At 44.2% G+C, this 20,666-nt stretch overlaps 1 protein-coding gene across 8 annotated transcripts in view; it reads left to right on the top strand.

Moving 5' to 3' along the window:
- PRDM2 (PR/SET domain 2) overlaps positions 1–19,967 on the top strand; it is a 118,389-nt gene extending 98,422 nt beyond the window's left edge. For 3 of the 8 annotated variants that reach the window (XM_074933953.1, XM_074933955.1, XM_074933954.1), the window contains 2 exons: positions 15,714–15,844; positions 17,622–19,967. In XM_074933953.1, the coding sequence (XP_074790054.1) occupies positions 15,714–15,822 (109 nt within the window). In that variant the 3' untranslated portion in view covers positions 15,823–15,844; positions 17,622–19,967. The remainder of the gene's footprint in view (positions 1–15,713; positions 15,845–17,621) is intronic. The other 5 variants (XM_074933946.1, XM_074933952.1, XM_074933947.1 and 2 more) reach the window with 2 other exon arrangements.
- The last annotated feature ends 699 nt before the right edge of the window (positions 19,968–20,666 follow it).

The raw sequence follows: 20,666 nt of genomic DNA, 5'->3' as shown, positions 1-20,666 counted from the left end.
AAAAATGCATGTATAGTACTTTTTTAAAGTTAATGTGCTAAGTGGGTGGTGTTGGAGAAGTCAAGTTAAAAATTTCATAATTTGTCTAATAGTATTAGAGCCCCCACCAAGAACAGGGTCTTATTGTGCTAGTTGCTGTACATACGCAGAATAAGACAATCTCTGCCCCCAAAGAGCTTACAATATATAAATAGCCAAGAGAGCTAAAGGGAGGGAGGGGGAACAGGCACAGAGGTGTGAAGTGACTTACCCAAGGTTACAACTGGAGGTCAATAGTAGAACCAGGATTAGAACCCAAGTTCCTGACTCCCCAGGCCAGTGCCCCCTCAACGGCATTTAGGCCAGAGTGGAGTGAGGTTGTAACTTTTGGTTCCTCTGGGGGTGAATTCTGCGGCCTTGGATCAGCCTCAAGAAGGTCCCATCTCCGGCACCAGCCCTGAGCTGGGCTAATTGAAAGATCCTGGAGACAGAGTTGGCCTTTTAAGTCTCCTTAGCCCAGATCATTTAGCCCTTTGGACAATAACAAAGAAGGGTTCTATGAGACGTCAGTGTATGCGGGGAAGCCCCAGGGCGCTGTGCTTTTGGTAGTCTGTTGCTGAAATTGTGCCATTCCATTCTGCATTAGTTGCAGTTTTCTTACGGCTGATTCAAGCCCAAGTAAACTACACTGCCATAATCCATCTGGGAGGTGATGGCGGGCCTGGGTATTGTGCCACAGTCCTCTAACCAATTAGCAATGGTAAAAGGTGGATGCTGCTAAATGAAAGCCCAGCATCAGCTAAGAGTCTTGAACTACAGGCTGCTTTGAGCTGTTTGGGTGGCATATAAACCAGTGTACACGGGGAGAAATAACTATTTTACTTTGATACATGTAGTAAAGCAGTCATGACTGGGTTGACTGGGTTAGCCAGAATACAGTGCGGTAGTCGTGGTTCAATTTCTGTAGGAGTTACACAGAGAGAGAGAGTGAGTGAGTTATGGTACAATTAAATAGAGCAGCAAGTTCCCAGCCTATAGTCCTGTCATGAGCAGACTTGGTTTTGTTGCACTGAGTGGTCCGTTACAAAAATATGTCCCTAAAATATATTCATGCTGAAATTCCCAAGATGTGGGCCATCCGCAGCTCCCATTGAGTCAACAGGAGCTGGAAGTACTCGGCACCTCTGAAAATCAGGCTATCAGCTTGTAAAATGACCTGGAAGAGGAAATGCACCCTAGCTGATAGAGCAATGGATAAGAAGCTGGGATCGTGGGTTCTAATCTCAGCTGCTTAGTTACTGACTCCCTGTGCAGCATTGGTAAGTCATTTGACTTTCTGTACCATGGTCTGCTCATTAGGGAAACTAGGTAAAATAGACTATTTCACTGATGACCAGGAGCTGCAGCTGACCTGACTTTTGCATGGTAAGTAAATTATAAAATGCAGGATGTATAAGAGAATTAGAATTAAAGTCTTGGAAGTAATATAAAATTTTACAGCACAACTGAAAAAATAAGAGACCCTAGAGTTTATAATAAAGCAAAACCATGCATTAATGCCGAACTACTTAGGATCACCAATGTCCTGCATTCTAAGAAAAGATTAATGCTTATTATACAATTTTTTTTATTAGGATATTACGGCCAATGTTTTTGAGCCTTCAGCTGGGATTTTCAAAAGCACCTGAGTGTTAGGTGCTCAAATCCCATTGACATTCAGTGGGAGTTGGGAGCCTGATTTTAGACTCCTTTGTAAATCTCAGTCTGAGTATTAACTGTGCCCACATTAGGGGGGGTGCCTTGATTTAACCTGTGTATAGACTAGTAAATAGATCCCTTTATAAATTCCAGCCTCGGTACCTAAAATTAGGCCTCTAACTCCATATTTATGCCCCTGTACAGAAAAGCTGTGTGCCTACACTTGCCATTGAAGTCCACGGGGCCTGCAGAAGCTGAGCACCTTTGAAACTCTGGCCACATCTATTAAGGTGCCCAAATATTGTTTTTTTAATTTCAATTTTTATAAAAAAGATGCGTATACAAAGCTGTAAGTCAGAGATGGGCAACCGGCAACCCAGCAGCTGCATCAGGTCTGCCACAGCCCAGCTCAGGGCAGGGGAGCTGGTAGCACCAGGGCCGGGAGCGGGGTGGGGTGTTAGGGTGGAGGGGCGGCCTGGGTGCAAACACGGGCATTCCATGATGTTGTGGTGAGAGCCAACAGTCTGAAGCAGGAGGCCAGGCCCAGCTTGCTCTCCAACCACCCTGTTCCGGAACCTTCTGCCCCTCAGAGACAGGACTTGACCCAACCCGAGCCCCACCCAGGCTTGTGTCATCCCCCTGGGAGGACCCACCCCCAACACACACCTCAGCTTGCTAGAAGGTGTTAGAGGATTTTGTGGTCCTCTACTGCCTTATAGCTGCCCATCTCTGCTCCAGGTATCTTAATACATAATTAATACAGCAAAATCCCAACATTAAAGTACTCAAAAAGGGAATTCTTCTGGCTTACTACCTATTTTTTTTTAAAAAGCTTCCCTCTACTGAGACGCATACTCGACCCTCTCCAAAACCCTGTTCAACAGATGTCTTTTGCAGCCTGCCTGGAAAGTCACCAGATTTGGGCTATTTTTCAGATTTATATGATTAAAGAGCCTAAATTTAGGCACACAGATTTGGAAATATTTGTCAATGTCAAGTAACTTCTTCCAGTTGCTTAAATTTGAGGGGCATTTTACTATCTTGTAATGTTGCCCAGTGCGGTGGGGGCCCAGGAAGAAAGCACATACTTCTGGATTTTACTGATTATCTGGACTTGTTAAATATGAAGTGCGTATTCAGTGTGGCATTCATCAATGTCAAGTTATTTAATGATCCTTCCTAAATTCAGGGGAAAACCTCTCTCACAGAGGTCACTTATCAGTTGTTGCACTCATTGATCAGAAATCATCCCAGGGGTTGGCTAAATGATTTGGACTCTTGAACAGCCTGATGAATATATGAGTTCAGTTGGAAGTAGATGGATTTGTCATTTCAGAGTAAATTCCTGGAATAATTGCATGCAATCTATTCATAAAACTGTCTAGGGAATAATACACATGGTCTGAAATGAAATATGAGGAAATAAATCTTTTTAAAGGGATTCTAGCAATGATATAAACCATGTTTCATGCATGTGCTAGTAATCATCTATATAATTGATCATGATATGAAAAGCAAATGGGTTTTTACTTCTGGGGTTTTAACTTTAACTTTGGGGAAAGTTCTGTGGGCTGTGTTATACGTAAAGTCAGACTAGATGATCACATGATCCCTTCTATGAGCTAAAGTCTTCTGACCTTCTATTTCTAAAATGCTTGGGGTTTTTGGCATGTGTGTATGGTCTAAACAGTACGCCATCACTCTGATACGAGGGATGGAAGAGCATGGTCTTCAGCTGTATACCATCTAATGGCTCCATTATCCCTATATGATATGAATGAGTGATTCTCAGATTGTGGAGCATTTAATTTAATATAGGTGGGGCCATAGGTGCTGACTTCCTCTCTGCCTGAGGGATGCTTGACCTCTGCCCCAGGCCCTGCCCCCCACTCCACCACTTTCCCCAAGGCCTCCCTGCCCCACCTCTTCCCCTCCTCTTTCCACCTCCTCCCAGAGTGTGCCCCTTCCCAGTTCTTCCCCCTCCTTCTCAGCACCTCCTGCATGCCACAAAACAACTGATACACGGTGGACAGAGGCGCTGGGAGGGAGAGGGAGGAGTTGATTGGCAGGGCTGCTGGCTGGCAGGAGGCGCTGGGGGGGAGCTGGCTGCCAGTGCGTGCTAAGCACCGGCTAACTTTTTTTTCTGTGGGTGCTCCAGGGCTGGAGCACCCACAGAGTCAGCACCTATGGGTGGGGCTGGGAGCTCTACCTATTATTCAAGTTTCCCAACACTTCCCATTAAAAGATGCTGTTTTCAGTTGCTTATAGCTTCGCCCAACTTTAACCATTTGGGCTGGAATTTTCCATACTGGTTGTCTGTCTCAAGCTGAAATCGTGGTTCATTTTTTGAGAGGGGAGTGGGGGGAATTTCGGCCAAAATAGTTCAGCCATTTCCAAGAGCAAGGCCAGGGGAAAGTATGGAAAAGTGTGCTGTTTTGCTCTTGTTAAAAAGTACTTAAGACCTTATCTTTGAACAGGTGTAGCACTCCCCATTCTCTGGAGCAGGGACTTGAAATTTGGCAGAGGGTGTGGCCGTTTTGTCAGAGATGTGCCTTTTTGCCATCCCCAAGAAAAACCACCTGGTTTTGACCAAGTCCTAATCAATTGCAAACTGTGGTTTTTGTCAAAGGCTCAATAGAGACATGCTAGAGCTTAGCAGATAACATCTCCCAAGTGGGAGAGCTCCGTGTGGTGGTTTTAAAGGTTCCACCCTTGTTTATGACCCATGTGGGTGTCAATAGGATGCCATTTCTGTTTTTTCAGTTTTGCTTTTTTTAAAACCTGGGAAATGACACGCACACCTTCTGGTAAAAGAAGGTTATTAAGGTCGCACAGTCAAGCATTCAGAAGTCAGGAAATGCCAGAATTAAAGTTGCCCGTGTAACCTTAACTTGACCCCTTTGTACATGAACATTATTGTAGCCTTTAATTACGTGATCACACATTATTTTTCCTCAGGACCCTTGCTGTAGTCGGTGCACAGAGTAGGGACCTGCTCTGGGGATGAATCAGGGCATGTGGTGAAGGAAACTGTAGGCCCCCTGGTTCTGTGTTGCAGACACTGGGTGGCGTGTATGTAATGTAGTGATTGAGGCAGAGGGTTGCAGGAAGAGAAAATGGATGGTCTCAGGGCTAAGACAGGAGAAGGCTTCGTCGGAGTACTGGGCTCTGTTCCTGCTTCTGCCACGTAGTTCCTGTGTGATGCTGGGGAAATCACTTAAATCAGACTTTGCAGAGGTGGTCGCTAACTCTTGGTATTTTCCACTGAATGCATCCGATGAAGTGAGTTGTAGCTCACGAAAGCTTTTGCTCAAATAAATTTGTTAGTCTCTAAGGTGCCACAAGTACTCCTTTTCTTTTTGTTCGCTAACTCTGTTTCTCATTTCCTCAATGCCCAAAACTGAGACATGGGGCCTGAGTTACAGAGTGCTGAGCGTACACAGTTGTGACTGAAGTCTATGGGAGCAGTGCTTAAAAAAAAAACAAAAAACCCAACCTTCTATTATAATGCTATGAAATCTGAAAAATCACGTCTTAGGTGTCTCAAATTGAGCACCCACAATTAATGACATCTTTGGACCTTAATTTTTCTGTGCTTCCTTTCCTCATCTGTAAACTGGAGATAACACCCCGTCACCTCCCAGGGTGTTGTGAAGATTAATTGGAGTTTGTGAAGAACTTATACTATAGTGATCAGCCCCATAGAGCAACCCAACAGGCAGTTCACAAGTCTGTCTCCAGAGCAGGGTTTGTATATTGAACTGTAAATAAGGCCTAGGGCCACACATTGAACAATGGGGTTAAAAAGAAAATACTGAATAGCAGCTCATTAAATGAACGCAGTCCAGTCTGTGTGCTGAATGTGGCAGTGATCCTGTGGGGGGAAAAGTGTGTAACCATGCAAGTAAAGACCATTTCTTAATGCAGATGCACCCAGGGGCCAAGTTAAGGTTGCATGGGCAACCTTAATTCTGGCATTTCCTAACTTTGGAGTGCTTGATTTTTGCAACCTTCATACAGTAGTCTTTTAACAGTTTTTTTGTGTGTAATCAATATCAAAGCAATGCAGAGAGACTTGGACAGATCAAAGCCCCTTTGTGCTGGGAACTCTTCAAACATACAGTCCCTGCCTGGAAGAGCTGACAATCTATACAGATTATTAGACAGACAAAGTATGGGTGGGGAAACAGAGGTGCAAAGAGCTGATGTGAGTTGTCCAAGGTCACACAGCGGGTCCTTGGCAGAGCCAGGTCTCCTGATTCTCAGTCCAGTTCTCTATCCACTGGACCATCCTATCTCTCCAAGATAAGAGATCCCTCTTGGGAGGAGGTTTCAGAGGGGTAGCTGTGTATGCCTCATTGTTTTTGCTCTCGGGAGTAGCTCCCCTTCCAAAACCCCTTTCCCACCTTCCCTGCATCATCTTTACTGTTCCATTACATGAAATAGCAATATTAGGATAATAAGGGAGATAAAAATGAAAATAAATTCACCATCTGATGGATGTGGCAGCTGGAATAGGTACCCCCGCGCTATTTCTCCTCTGGGGGTAGAAATTTATATTTATTAGTACTGAATCTTCTCTCTCCCTGCTGCTCCCAGCTCCCTCTAGATCATGTTGCGGTTTGTCTTGTCACTCCTTGGTTGAGTTTACGTCAAAGAACAGCACGAAGCAACCAGTCAAGTAAATGCACAGAAGTACTTGATTTCTTGGGTTAGGTTGAAAAAAACCAACACACCCATATCTAGAAGACTGACGGATGCTTTTCCATAGTGACAATAGCAAGTTGTTTTGCAGATGGTAGTTTGAGAACCGGTGACAAGCCTTTCAAAATATGCATAGCACCTCATGCTGCGTGATCCTTTTAAGTTTCACAATCCAAGCAGGGCTGGCTGAGTCATTACTTGGATCCAAGAACTGCCAAGGAGCTGTGAGAAGTGGCGTTGGTTGATTCAGCAGGTGACACTCCATTTCTCTGAGTCGTTCTTGGCCCGGTGCCCAGGCAGAGTGCTAGATGGCATTGTGCTTTTGGAGCCGTGCCACCTTTCAGATGAGATGAAAAACAGGCTTTGACCACTTGTCACTATGCCACTTAAGAAGAGTGAGAGGGTTAATCCCGGTACCAGGGCCCAATTCAAGGTAAAGCACAGAGTCTACATCAGTTCCTCCTGCAGTTTTAATTGGATACGTTTCCTTTCGTGTCAGAACCTGTTGTGTGCTGTTGCTCTGCATAGGCAGGGCACATACTATAGAAGTGAGAGTCACTGTACCCTGAAGGGGAAACTCGCATCCAGGGGAGGATAGGCGGTGTTTTCATTGTTGCTTTCCCCACGAGGGTTCTGCTGGGGAGAAAGAAGCTTTTACTCCTCAGGAAGCCCTGCCAGTGGAGGCTGCTGTAGGGATGAGCTGAATCAATGCATCTCCCAGTTGCCCTGGCTATATCCTATCCATTGGAGGGAAGATTGTAGGCACCTTGTATGGCTCTCTTGCCCTTTCTTAGGGCATTTACTCCAGCAGGAGCTGGTGTAGCTGCCTCTAGGCAAATCCAGCCTGCTGGGTTTAACGGAGGCCATATCTACACTGTGGGCACTACTGTGGCACAGCAGCTGTAGCACCATAGCATAGACACCTCCTACAGCAAGGGAAGGGGTTTTTCTATCGCTGGAGGTAATCGGCCTCTCCGAGGCAGTAGCAAGGTTCAACAGAAGACCTAGCTGCATCTACAGCAGGGATTAGGTTGGCATAGCTGTCGTGCTCAGGGTGTGAATTTCTCTGCCCCAGGCCTCCATTTGAGTAGCGGTTATGCTGCTATTTCAGTGTATTGCAGGGTTCAGATTTGATTGTGTTTTGCTTGGGCGCAAGTTTGGCTGTTCAATTCTTTGGGGTGTGAGGGGTTAGAGAAATGCTAGATGATTAATTCTTGCCCCATTGTGCTGCCTTGCATGGTTTCACCAAACTACATGGCCCCTTTCTTAGGGTTCCATTTTTAGATTCCTTGAGACTCTGTCCATGCACAAATGCGTATTAGAAGTGTAACCCATTGTGCAGTTTGTGTTACGTAACCCCTTCTGTGCCTGAGCTGCAGAGAACATGTCTGCTAAGTCTGCCAACTAGGACGCTTAGCCCTTTAGTTCATGATCTTAGCTTTGCTGGCCCTAGCTTCAATCCCCAGTGACAATCAAGGTGACAGTTATTACACTAGTAACTAGACTGACTTGTGTATGTGTCAGTTCCCTGCAGTATTGCCAACACATTATCACATCAAAGCGTCTTTTAAATCGGCTACACCCAAAGCGTTTTTTTCCTGTGCTGATCCTTCTGTGTGTGTTGTTTTGTCTGAAGCAAATTACGTAATGAGATATGCAGGGCTGAACCAAGCCTTTTCAGTTCTGCTAGCCCTTAGTGCTAACCAACAGTGTTCTCTCTCATGTTCCTTTTATAACTAAGCTGGGGTGAGCACATTCATATAGAGGGTAAATAAAGATTATATGAAGTCTTCCCGATCTATGATATTCTTTCTGTTACTATTAAATGATGAGCTTTATTCATTCCCCCAACCAAGAGGGCAATTCAGTGCACATGGAAGACTTTTATCAAACTATCCAATTAGATTTTATGACAGCATAAAAGATGCATTTGAGTACTTCTCGTTTTAATCCAGTGTTCTTCACCTTTTGGCACTCCAAACTCAATGTGCGCCTTAAAAAGGGCCGCAAGATACATTGCTGAAGCAATCCAGTCCATCTCACTGTAAAGGCTCAGGCCAAGATTTCCAAAAGCGACCAGTGATTTCTGGGAGCCCAACTGGAGACATCTCGATGGGGCCTGAAAGCGCAGAGCATCCACTCTCTGAAAATCAGGACCCTTCCGGCCTCTGAGGCTGGGCTCCCAGAAATCACTATTTGCTTTTGAAAATCTTGGGTGTAATTGTAAATGGTGAGTAAGATGTCACTTTGTTACATGGATTCACCTTCTCACATGTTCAGATTGCCCCCCACCCCCATAAGAATTGCATCAGGCTTTAAACAAAGGGTGAGGTTTTCAGGGGTCTCAGCGCTGCCCTAACACTGATCCTATGTCTGGAGTCTGTAGGAATCTTACCTTTGATTTAAATGGGAGCAGAGTTGAGCCAGCACTGAGCAGTCTTGAAAATGCCACCCTTAGGGGGCCATCTGCACAGTGAAACTGACTTGGGGATGGCCTGATTGTTTTGTGTTGGCCTGAGGGAGCAGTGACCATTGTCGTGATGTCCCCTAAACCACCATGGCTAGACACTCCGGCTCCGCACCTCTAGAAAGCTGGGCATTCCAGCTTCTCAGTGATAAACGAGCTTTTTCTAGCTTTGGTGGTCTGAGAGAACTGACCATAAAATCACATTATTTGGATTATTCCTTTGTGTCCCTTCGTTTGGTGCCCGTAAAATCAAATCTAGCCCCGTGACCCAGCTTCCCTCCCACTGGTCTGAATTGAGCACATAACACTCTCAAAAGAACTGCAGTGGGACACACGGAAATCCTCCGTTTTGGTAAGCAGAATAAGGACTTTCCAGTTCCTAAGTATATGGCTGTAGAGTAAAATGTGCAAGAAAATCTGTCAACAAATTTCTTCTGGTCCAGTAGGCCCTCCCTTGTTTCCCTTCGAAAAGTTCCCTGCTCCACAGTACAATCCATGGAACTGATGTTAGCTAATATTTCTCAGTGTCCCCTGGTGGCTGTTCTGTGAATTCACTCTCCCAGTAAGCACTATTCTAATGCAGCTGAGAGAGAGTTCGTTTAGCAGGGTAACATACTCGCAGTGTTTCATACCTGACCCGAAGTGGGAAGTACTAAAAGCCCTGTTCCCAGGTGGTTAACCAGCCCAGTTTTGCAAACCCAGAAGGTTGGCAGTTTGGAGACGCACTTGTCCAAGAGGAAAAGAAGTACTTGTGGCACCTTAGAGACTAACCGATTTATCTGAGCATAAGCTTTCGTGAGCTACAGCTCACTTCATCGGATGCATTCAGTGGAAAATACAGTGAGGAGATTTATATATACACACAGAACATGAAAAAATGGGTGTTATCATACACACTGTAAGGAGAGTGATCACTTAAGATGAGCTAAAGTGATCACTCTCCTTACAGTGTGTATAACACCCATTTTTTTCATGTTCTGTGTGTGTATAAATCTCCTCACTGTATTTTCCACTGAATGCATCCGATGAAGTGAGCTGTAGCTCACGAAAGCTTATGCTCAGATAAATCGGTTAGTCTCTAAGGTGCCACAAGTACTTCTTTTCTTTTTGCGAATACAGACTAACACGACTGCTACTCTGAAACTTGTCCAAGAGGTTTTTTGAACCTACTGATGTCAGTCTGCATCTGCTGAAGTTGATTTGCTTATGGATCTTAAATTGATGATGATAGAGGGCAATAAATATGCTCTATGTTAAGAACTAAACCAGATTGTGATTGGGTGTGGAGGATGTGGAGCCGGGGGGGGGGGGAGAGGGGGGAGAGAGAGAGAGACTTCTGACCGTGTACATATTTTGTTGTTAAATTAGGGGATCAGAAACTTAAGCTCTCCAAGAAAAACATTTTTCAATTAAGTCAAATATTAAACCCTAAAATCCTCACTACAGTTCCTTTAAATTCTGTCCTCTTCACCATATACTAACACTGGTTAATGCTCAAATTTGTTAGCCTCTAAGGTGCCACAAGTACTCCTTTTCTTTTTGCGGATACAGACTAACTCGGCTGCTAATCTGATAACTGGTTATTTTGTTACTATACTGCCCCATTTATAATATCTCAGCAGGATCTTTAATCTTTTTGGATCTCGATTTATCTAGCAATCATGACAAATAGCCTCCGGGCTTCATTCCCACTAGTTACACAGCTGATGTTTCTGGGACTTAAATGGGTAATGTGGAGGACTGAAAAACACCTTTCAAGAATGTAAATTGCTCACCTGTGGTGGAAGACAAGGTAATTTGCATGAAAATGCCAAGTGCTCTTTGTAAAGGAGGGGAGTGTATGTTTAATGTACCTTTTTCTAATGGGCTAGCTACATTAGGCATCCTTCTGCTTCCAACCCAGTGTTCAAGGGTTTGGGGAGGTTGGAGCAGTAGACATTAGAGGTTTTGGAAAATGTTACTTTTCACTGAAAGGCGATTACTTTCAAACCCTTCATCTCTACATTTCAGAGCATTGCGGTAGAGTCTACTGGTGTAACTCTCTCTAAAATCAACGGCACAGCCGTCCAGCATACTGGAGCTGTGTCCCTAACTTACAAGGAGGAGCCTTAGGTCTTGTCTACATGAGCAAGTTGCCCTGGTTTAACTTAAACCAGTTTAGTTAATATGGTGCAAACCCCTCCTCCCCCCCGTGTGGACACTCCTATTTTAGTTTGAGTGTCTTATTATAACTTAGTTTAAATCAATTAGGAATTTGTTTACCGAAACAAGCCAGACCAATATAACCCCCTTTATGTCAGTGTAACCGTGTCTATTCTAGGAGGTTGTAAGTTTGTCAGTTTTGGTTGGACGTGTTCCTGGAGGTTTCATTATGACATAATCTTTAATTAAAGATTAATCTTTAATTCCTGGAGGGTTGGCAACCCAAGCCGCTGCACTTATTTAACTAAATCTTTTTTTTTTAACCAATTTAGTTCAGTACAAAAACCTTGTTCAGACAAGCACTTAGTGATACTTCTCTTTGCCTTCCCCCTGTACACTCATTATTTTTTTCTGAGGTCAGCCCAGTTTCTGCAGCGAGAAGTATCTCTTGAACTGTGGTGCAGGAGTGGACTTGATACGCTACTGAGGCTGCATCATAACTGGGCATCACCACCACTGGGCATCTTCAGAAATTCTCTCCCCTTTGCTCTGCCCCCCTGCTAGCCATGGTGGGGGCGCTAGTATCCGTGAGGCACAGGGGTTTGGTTACAGTGCCTCATTGTCATTATTGTCCCCAGGTGGGGAAGTAGCAATGGTGGGAGAACATCTGCAGGTGTCCAGTGTCCATGCCGGCTGACAGAGCGATAACTGGTTTTAGAGCTAGTGCAGTTGCAGGATTTTCAAATGCTTTAATGTGCATGCAGTGGCTTATTGACTTCTTGGCAATATCTCTCACCTGCTTGCTGATCCATCTGTCCCAAAAGTAGAGCTGCAACTATTGTAAGAAGCAAGCTCATGAGCCTCCCAAGAGGTTAATTTAAGGTCAATAGAGACCCGGCGTGTTTTTCTGTGGGCTCCAATCATTAAAGTTGTTCATAACAGTGCAGGGCTCCATCCTGACCCATTCAGAACACTTTGTGGGCATAACAAGCTCCATAAATATTGCAAAAATGCAAGCGAAACAGAAGAGCCTTGTGTTGCTGTTGTAGACAGGTCCAATGCATCCTACATCTGTCCCAGATGGGCTTCATGTGGTGTTCGGGGTGTGATCCCCTGCGTCTGTTTGTCATTATTGAGTTCATTCCTGATGCATTAAGTTGCTACATCAGTGTCCGTTCATTCTGCCATCCCTTGCCCGGCTCCAGACAATGCTACGCCTTCTCTCTGGCTGGGAAGGCAATGGCACCACCATGTGGGGGATTATGTACTTCTCTGAACAGGGCTCTCGCTGCAAAGGATGGGAGCTGGCTGCTGCTCTGATGAGTAGAGGTCAGCGTGTGTCCCATCACACAGGCTGGCGTGCATTGCCATAAATGATGTTTACCTTGCACTGAGAAAGTTCCAAGTGTTGTGCCTTTGTGAAAAGGCCCTGGCCTGCTGTGGTGTTTAAAACACATTCATTTCCTTGGTTTTTAACACATCTTTGCTGCTACCGCTTTCAAGCTTTAAGGTCATGATTCAGTGAATACTTTTCTGCCCCTCTTAGCTGGCTGACTTTCTGAAAATCCCCACGTAAGTGGTGGTGTTGGAACTTGCTATTGCACAACACAGCAAAATAACAATGATACTACTACTTGGTGCTTCTCAGCGGAAGATTTCCATGATCTACACAATTAACAACTCGTGCACTGTCCCTTTGAACAGCATTGAGCCCTACTGAGTGAGGAGAGCTTTGCAGGGACAACATGGGGGAGGGAGGGCCAGTAGTAAATATCCCCTGAACAGGACACTCCCTCCTAAGCAGGGATGGACAGCCAGTGCATGTCTGATCTCGACTGATAGCTCTGAAATGAAGATATCAGCCATGAATTGAAACCAGGACCAACTGGGGTGAAGATAATCCCCCCCACACACACACACACACACACACACTCCATGCCACTTGTGGATGGGTGAGGTTACCAAAGAGCCCAGCAGTTCCTCCACACCGCAAGTCGGGCCCTCTGTGGCACGTAGCTTGACCCCATTCCCCCACCATCCCAGGAGGGTAGGAGAGGACCAGGAGCTGCAGAACAGTCCATGGTGGAGGGTGGAAGACAATTTGCACAAGCTTCTCCCCTTGCAGTAGCAGGAGATATGTGGATTCTTTGCACATGCACACATCCCCATCAGGATCTATTGACCTGATGTAGAGTCTCTTAGACCTTGTGTTCACTGGGAAGAAAGGTGTGTTCTTGAGTAAAATCCTAATGAAGACGAGGCAGGTTGTAGTTTTCACATTAGCAGGTCAAGGTAAAGACTATGGGGAAGTCTAAGGTTTACCTCAACTTGCTAACACATATTAGATCTACAAAATGCCTTGTCTCCATTAGGATTTGACCTCTTGAGTTACCACATACTAGCTAACTTGAGGCAAGAACACACCTTCTTTCCTAGTGAAGATGCACCACGCAGGAGTCTGATGGAGTTTGAGGACTGCCAACATAATGGCACAGCAACGGATTTCCCACAGGCACTCTTACAACAGACAGCACTCGCTAGCCTTTGGTACAGGAAACAGTCCATAGTTAACCATGTGGCTTCAGTGATTTTTAAGTAGGGAACACGAGACAAAGTGGTCAATAAAATATCCAGGAGTTAATTTTCAACCTCAATCTGGCTCTTTAAAAAACATTCTTAGTCTCTCACACCCCAAAACACAAGGTGAGGGATCTACTGTAAGAACTAGTTGAAATGCAAAAAAAAAAAAAAAATTTGGATCTACTTTAATGTTGGAGGTTGAGTTTTTGGGAGGAGGGGTAAGAGGTGAATCTTTTCAGGCATGTTGCCTGCCTATATTTTATTTTTCATTCTATATGTTAAGGTGCACAAAGGTCTTTGAGCATTTGCCTAATACATGAATGTGTATTATTATTAATTTTATAAAGGACTTTTGAAAGTTGCAAGGCATCCTTGACATTAATCAATACTTAGATGGACACATTCTGCTTAAAAAAATCCAAGCCAAACTTATTTTCTTCCTTGTGTTACCAGTAACATTTTAATTGCTAAAATCAAAAGAAAGGTCAAACTTTTATTTACTTGTTACCATTCCCATTATTTCATTTGGGAGCATTCATCATCTTGGGCAATGAAAATTGGCTTTTTTTCTACTGGCCATTTTCACTTTCTGGTTCTCATGCACTTGCCCAGTGCTACAATGTTACGTATGCAAACACTGCAGACTCAAATTCAAACTAAACAACTATTTTCATGGATTATTTTTAAACATCCCAGAAAATATTTTTATTAGGCCTGATTGACATTTTTCTATTTTCCAAATGTTGATGACAAATTCACACTTTTAAAAAATTGATTAAATTTCATGAACCATTGTCACAATTTTTAAAAAAACAGTTCTAATTTGATACCAGGTTTTGTGAAACATTTTACAAAACCTACAGCTGGGGACTAACATTAAGGTCAAAGGTCCCTTTTCAAAGATTTCCTTTGAACTCTAAAAATATGCTGGAGCAAAAACTAGCTTCTTGAGTATTTGTAGTAATAGATTTTTGAAAGAGGTCCCTCTGTTGGAATGTAAGTTGATGATAACATAGTGTTAGTCTTGGTCAGTCTTTGCATGTGCAATATGCAGGGTCGTTACCACAGCTCTGTGTACAAACACTGTACAGATTTGTGCAAGTAACCGGTGCTGTGGTACTGGCAACCACAAGTGTTCAAAAATCATGAGATATTTCTTTTAAGCCGGAATGCTTTTTCAAAAACTAATAGATGTGTGATTCTTTTTATCCTTGCCTTTTGGTCTTTTAGCCTTTTACATGCTCTTTTTGCCTTGTCAGTAGCTTTTATCACCAATCCTGAAAACTAGAAACATAATTTTTATTTTGAGATGAAAGATGAGATTCTCACGTAGTCGCAGGATCCGGGGACCTGGGGCTGAAGGTAAAAAGCAAATATCAAAAGCCTTGCAATAAAATCATAAGAGTTAACCACTCTGCTTTTGGTTATTCGTGTGTGCAATTATCTGATTTGCAAGTGCTTTCGTGGTGATGGGGCATGCAGCTTAGGAGTGTAGTTGAGCACCTGGCCTTTTTGAACACCTTACCCTGTTAGTGTATGTGGTTTTTTATGTAATGTGAAATGCCTTTTGCATCAACACAGATGCAAAACAATGACATGGCATGGCAACATGACAAAATAGACCCTGACTCTGCCAGCTATTCTGCACAGGGGGCCCGCTGCAGTCACAGCCCTATTGACTATTGATGTCCAGTTTGTCCTTCCTGGAGGGTTCTCCACATAGTTCTCTGAGCCTGGACATCGGGGAGGATGGTGGGGGGGGGGGGGAAGAGAAGGGGGTCAGGGAGAACACACTCAACTTTCTCCTGAGTTTTCACCTAAATTGACTAAAGGGTCACTGCAGAGCAATGCAAGACACCTCCTCATTTTCATGAGCAACCTTGGCAGCACCTGGGTCTAGAGCCTTTGTACAAAGTCAGTTGGAGCCAATGGAAGGTCTCCCACTGACTTCAGTGAGCTTTGGATCAAGCCCGGGAAAGGTACCCCGGCTTTCATATGATACTGGGCCACCAGCCTGGCAAGTAGGTTGGGGTAAATGTTTGAACTGAGATTGTGTGTTGGATATATGGCCTGCCTCTGCTTTTATCCCAAATATGATGTGTGTGTGTGTGTGAGAGAGAGTTTCTCCTGCCTCTTTATGCAGTTACAGACTCCGCACGGCCTCTAGATGTCCCCCCTCCTCTTCTCAGAACACCAGCACCAGGCAATGCAAGAGATCCAACTGCACCACGGCCCACTTCTTCAAGGAATAGACTCTTCTGCACATCAAACCAGGTACAGCAAGGCAGTCGCCCCGTGGTACTGATGACCACACAGCGCTTTGTGATGCTTTGCATTTCTGTAGCCAAAGCACTTTACAAACGTTAGCTCACCTCAGAGAACCCCTGTGAGGCAGCTAACTATTGTCCTCAGTTACTGGTGGGGAAACTGAGGCACACCGGCTCAATGACTTCCCCAAGGTCACAAAGAGAGCTGGGAATAGAACTCTATATGTGAGTCCTAGTCCCCTGCTTTAGCCAGGCCCATAAGACCATCCTTTCCTCTTGTTCTGAAACACCTAGACCCGTTGGACCCACAGGTTCAAGTCCTGGCAGGGTTGATTTAGCGCTCCATTCTCCTTCAACAGGAGAACAGAGTTCCACTCCGCGCCCTATGTGAGATCCTTGTGGAAGAGGCCTTAAAGCTCACTGTGCCACTCCTACAGGTGGATCTTTGAGCCCTTGGCAATTCTTATAAGTGCTCTGATTCTCCATTCCTCCTGTGCTGCTGGGCAGGGACCTGTGTGCCATTTGCTTGCCACCCTCCACCTCAGACAGGACCGCATTTCTTTTCTGCTGTTCGCAGAAGTGCTTTGAGATCCTACGGGACGAAAGGGCCAAAGGCTTAATGTCACTCTATTCTTAATATCAAGGCAACTGCACCCAAACCACTGGGGGATGCCTTGGCAATGTGCCGGTAGCTTAAGAACTAGACCCCTCATTTGCATATTAATTTACATATTTAATAACCTTGACTTCACTATTTGCTTCTTTGGTAGGAGACATTTTTAATACAAAAAATATAGTGCCATGTTGCATTTTAAATACATTAGCTCAGATCCTCAGCTGGTGTAAATCAGCGTAGCTTCATTGTAATCAAGGGAGTGACATAAATTTTCCTCAGCTGAGGATCTGGCCCAGTCCCCCTAGTGATCCTGAAATGACTCACTTCTCCGTACATCAGAGGAAGTTTTGACTAATCCGGGTAGTTGAAGAAGCCCAACTCAGTAATAAAAAGTTTGTTGAAAGCTGCTAAAGTGCTGTTGGATAGAACCTAGTGGATAGAACACTAGACTGGGACTCAAGACCTGGATTTTAGTCCTGGCTCGGTCACTGGCCTGCTGGGTGACCTTGGGCAAGCCACCTCGTCTCTGTGCCTCAGATTCACTGCATGCAAAATAGGGATAATGATACTGACCTCTTTTGGGATCTACTGATGAAAAGCGCTACATAAGAGCGAGATATTATTATTACTAGTTATGTGAGTAAAGTTAAGTACATGTGCAAATGCCTACAGGGTCGAGATCCTGGATGGGTGCAGGGTCTTGAACCCTGAAATAGGTTTATATTTGGTTAAACTAAACTGTAAATGAAATAGAGAAAATTAGTATTATGGGAAAAATTTAGTATGATAAGAAAACCAAACTGCCTCCTGCACTATCAGAAATGGTGGCGAATAGTAAAAATTTAACATTGATTGGACAGTGATATCTGAGTTTCCCCTGTTATTTCTTGTTGTTAGAATAGGGGAGACTGTGACTTTTCACAGACCACTTTGGGTAAATGGTGACTTTTCTATGGAGACCACCATTATTGCAGGTGATTATGTGTATTTGCAGGCACAGGACAGTGCTGAACTGAGAAGATGAGGCAAAGTAATCCTTAGATATCATAATCTGGTCTGTTCATTCCCAGTTCGAGTGAGACCAGGAGTTCATCAGGAGAAAGAGGGGGGCCAGTGGTATTCTGTGCCAGAAGCAACGGCACCTTGTTGTCATTGTCCTTCTTTGCAGAGAGCGAGTCATGAACTATGGAGGCCGGTGAAAGGATGATTCTGTCGCATCCCCTGCAATGTGAAGTCCACTCATCCAGAGCCAGTGGAAGAGCATGGGAAAACATTCAGAGAGAATTGTAGATTGTTGTGACCACATTGGGAGGGCAGGTAGATTTGGGCAATTCTTCTCTTTCTGTTGGAACGTAGAGGGGTTGGAGATACTATGCAATTACATTTTCAAAAGACTGTTACATCATTTTATCTTCTAACTGTACAGTACGCTTTATAGAACTGAGCAACCCACTGAAAATCCACCCAGAGTGGAGCGTTTGCTGAGGTGTTCATATCCCAAATCTGTGGGTACCCCAATCTGAGTGTGTATCATGATCTTTAAGATGTTGGGACATTGCAAAGGTTGTGATGCCACTGCTTTTAGAAGATTGTAGGACTCGCAACTCCTGGAAACTCACCTGTTAAGTGGTCTCTGAAATGCAGTGATGGTGTCAGTCCAGTTTTCTAATGGGACAAGCGTTCATTTTGTGAAAAGCGTCCGTTATATTTGGCACTAGCTCAGCACCCATTCATTGCTGCCATGATTGAGTTTTACAAGCATTCCTAAAATGCCCATCACAGTGCATGGTACCAAGCAACATCTTCCCACAAATAGGGAGGTTAGTAGTTGTGACTCTCCATTAGAGCCAATCTAGTTTGGTTAGGCTTAGAGAGGAAGGAGCCATGATGATTGACCACAGCCTGTAAAGACGAAGTTTCAGGGTGTTGCAGTTAGTGAGAAGGCTGAACAAAGAGATGTATTCTCTCTTGCTCATAAAGGGCCTCGTTCACGCAGGTCTATCCTATGGCAGAGGTGACCTCTTCTTGCTTCCACAAACTTCACCTTTGTAGCTGCTTAATGAATTTGGATGTCCAATACCCATTAAAAATTAATGTAAACCACATATCCAAAGCCACTGGGCAGCTTTGAAATTCTCAGCACACTGATAAAGCAATTTATGGGTCTTAGATGTGTCTAGGAGCCTGCCCCATTGTACCTAATCTGCAAGTTACAGTCATTTAGCTTCATCGAAAGGTCTCCACAATAGACTCTGCTGTACTGGATGCAGCAAATTCTCTTTTATTTCATTCACCTGTCCTTGTTTCTTCCTTTTTTCATGATCCAGAATTTGTATGGCAACACCTGCACTAGAGTTCTTTAGAAAACGGACGATCTTCCTGTATGTTTTGACAGCACCTAACATTGTAGCAACAAATCGGAGAAAAATTCCAGCACCACTTTGAGGTATCCCTAAAGTTTCCAGTGCAATGTTGTTAGACAATGAGCATGTTTACTAAGTGATGTATTTTCACTTGTCACTCGGGCTCTTGCTTAAGAGATGCCTCATGTTGCAGCCTGAACTATACCTAAAATAGCCCACTCTTTTGAGACCTCCCTCAGTATCTAGGAGCGGGCAAGGTGTGTTTAGAAATGGAGATTCTGGCTTGGATTCTGCTGGGCTTAGTGCCTTTAAGGTAGACCTGTGACATTACTAAAGCTGAATTTTGTGCAGTTTACTTTTCTTTGGTTTTTTTTAGAGTGATATTAATTATACTGTTCAAGAAACTCAAGGAGAGAAGTGTGTAAATGCTGTGATATATGAATACTTTTCCCAGAGCAGTTTTGGTTTATCATGCAAACCTGTAAATATGTATTTACAATTTTAAAAGCACGTCTTTGCGTCCCTATTGTAAATGCTCCATTTTTAAAGTTTTGTATCTTGTTACTCCACTAAAGATTGCAGCACCCAGTTTGACCTTGCATCAATCCACACTAAAAATCCATTGCAGTCTGAGCCGTGGTAGAAAAATATCCACACCATCAACAAGAAATGTCCCATTATTGCAGTAAACTTTTCACTGTTTTCCCCTTAGACAACAAAAGAAGATTCTTTGGAGGCAGAGAGTCCATCTTTGCACAATAATTGATTCAAACTCATAGCATTTCTATATGATGATGGGGACATTTTCACCTCTGCATATTCAGGAAAATTCACCATTGTTTTCCAGGGCAGAATTTCAATTTTGCAACAACCCTCCACCATGCCTGCTGGTGAAACTTGTAAAATTTTGCCTTTGACCTCCTTCCCTCCCCCCCCCACCAAAAAAAATCACAAATTCTCATGAAAATTCAAGGGGGCGGGGGGGAGAGACCCAGGTTTTGCATGTAGAAATTTGCAAGGCTGACGCTGGTAGCTCTGCAGCACTCTCATGACACTTGTTTTTAAAATAAAAAATTCGGTATAAACAATGTGAAGACGTGGTGTTACCTGGTGGGGCTTGAGTTCTGAACATTGCTCTGGAAAACTGAAGACTCTGTCTGCCATGTAAAGAAAAAACAATAAACTAATGTGACGAACTGTCGCGTGGGAACGGTTACTGACTTGCCAGCACTTTCAGTCCACCAGTTTTGAGTCACAGCCATGCAACAGGAGGGGCTGAAATGGAGAATTCCTTTATGGGTATCTCCTGTAACTTAAATGCGGCCAAAGGATTTTTTTTTTTTTTTTTTTTTTTTTTTGGAGGCGGGAGAGTGGAGGGGAGAAAATCACTGTAAATAAATGAATATTCCCAGTGTAACACTGGGTGTCAAGGGCCCAGACCTGCTAATAATTATGAACAGGAAGGGCTGAGTGCTCCCTTTATGTCACTGCCATCTTTTCGGACAAGGCCAAAGCATCATCCAAGCCTCCATGTTCTTGGACCCCTCCACCCACCCCATCAGCTTTCTCTGCTCCTGCAGAGAGCAAACTTTCCTGCATTCTCAGGAATGTGCTCACACTCACTATGTGAAGATGCAGCAGCATGGTCTAGTGGATGGACCACTGGCCTGGGGCTCAGGAGATCTGAGTTCTGTTCCTGGCTCTTGCAGCGACCCAGGGCAAATGATTTCCCATCTCTGTGTGTCCCTTCCAAATCTTTGTCTGATCTATGTAGACTACAAGCTCCTTGGGGCAGGGACTGTCTTATGATGTGTTTGTACAGCACCCAGCACAACAATCTTGGTGGGGGC

Source organism: Natator depressus, chromosome 18, assembly GCF_965152275.1.
Source record: "Natator depressus isolate rNatDep1 chromosome 18, rNatDep2.hap1, whole genome shotgun sequence".
Lineage (NCBI taxonomy): Eukaryota > Metazoa > Chordata > Testudines > Cheloniidae > Natator > Natator depressus.
This window is presented reverse-complemented; position numbering and strand designations above follow the sequence as displayed.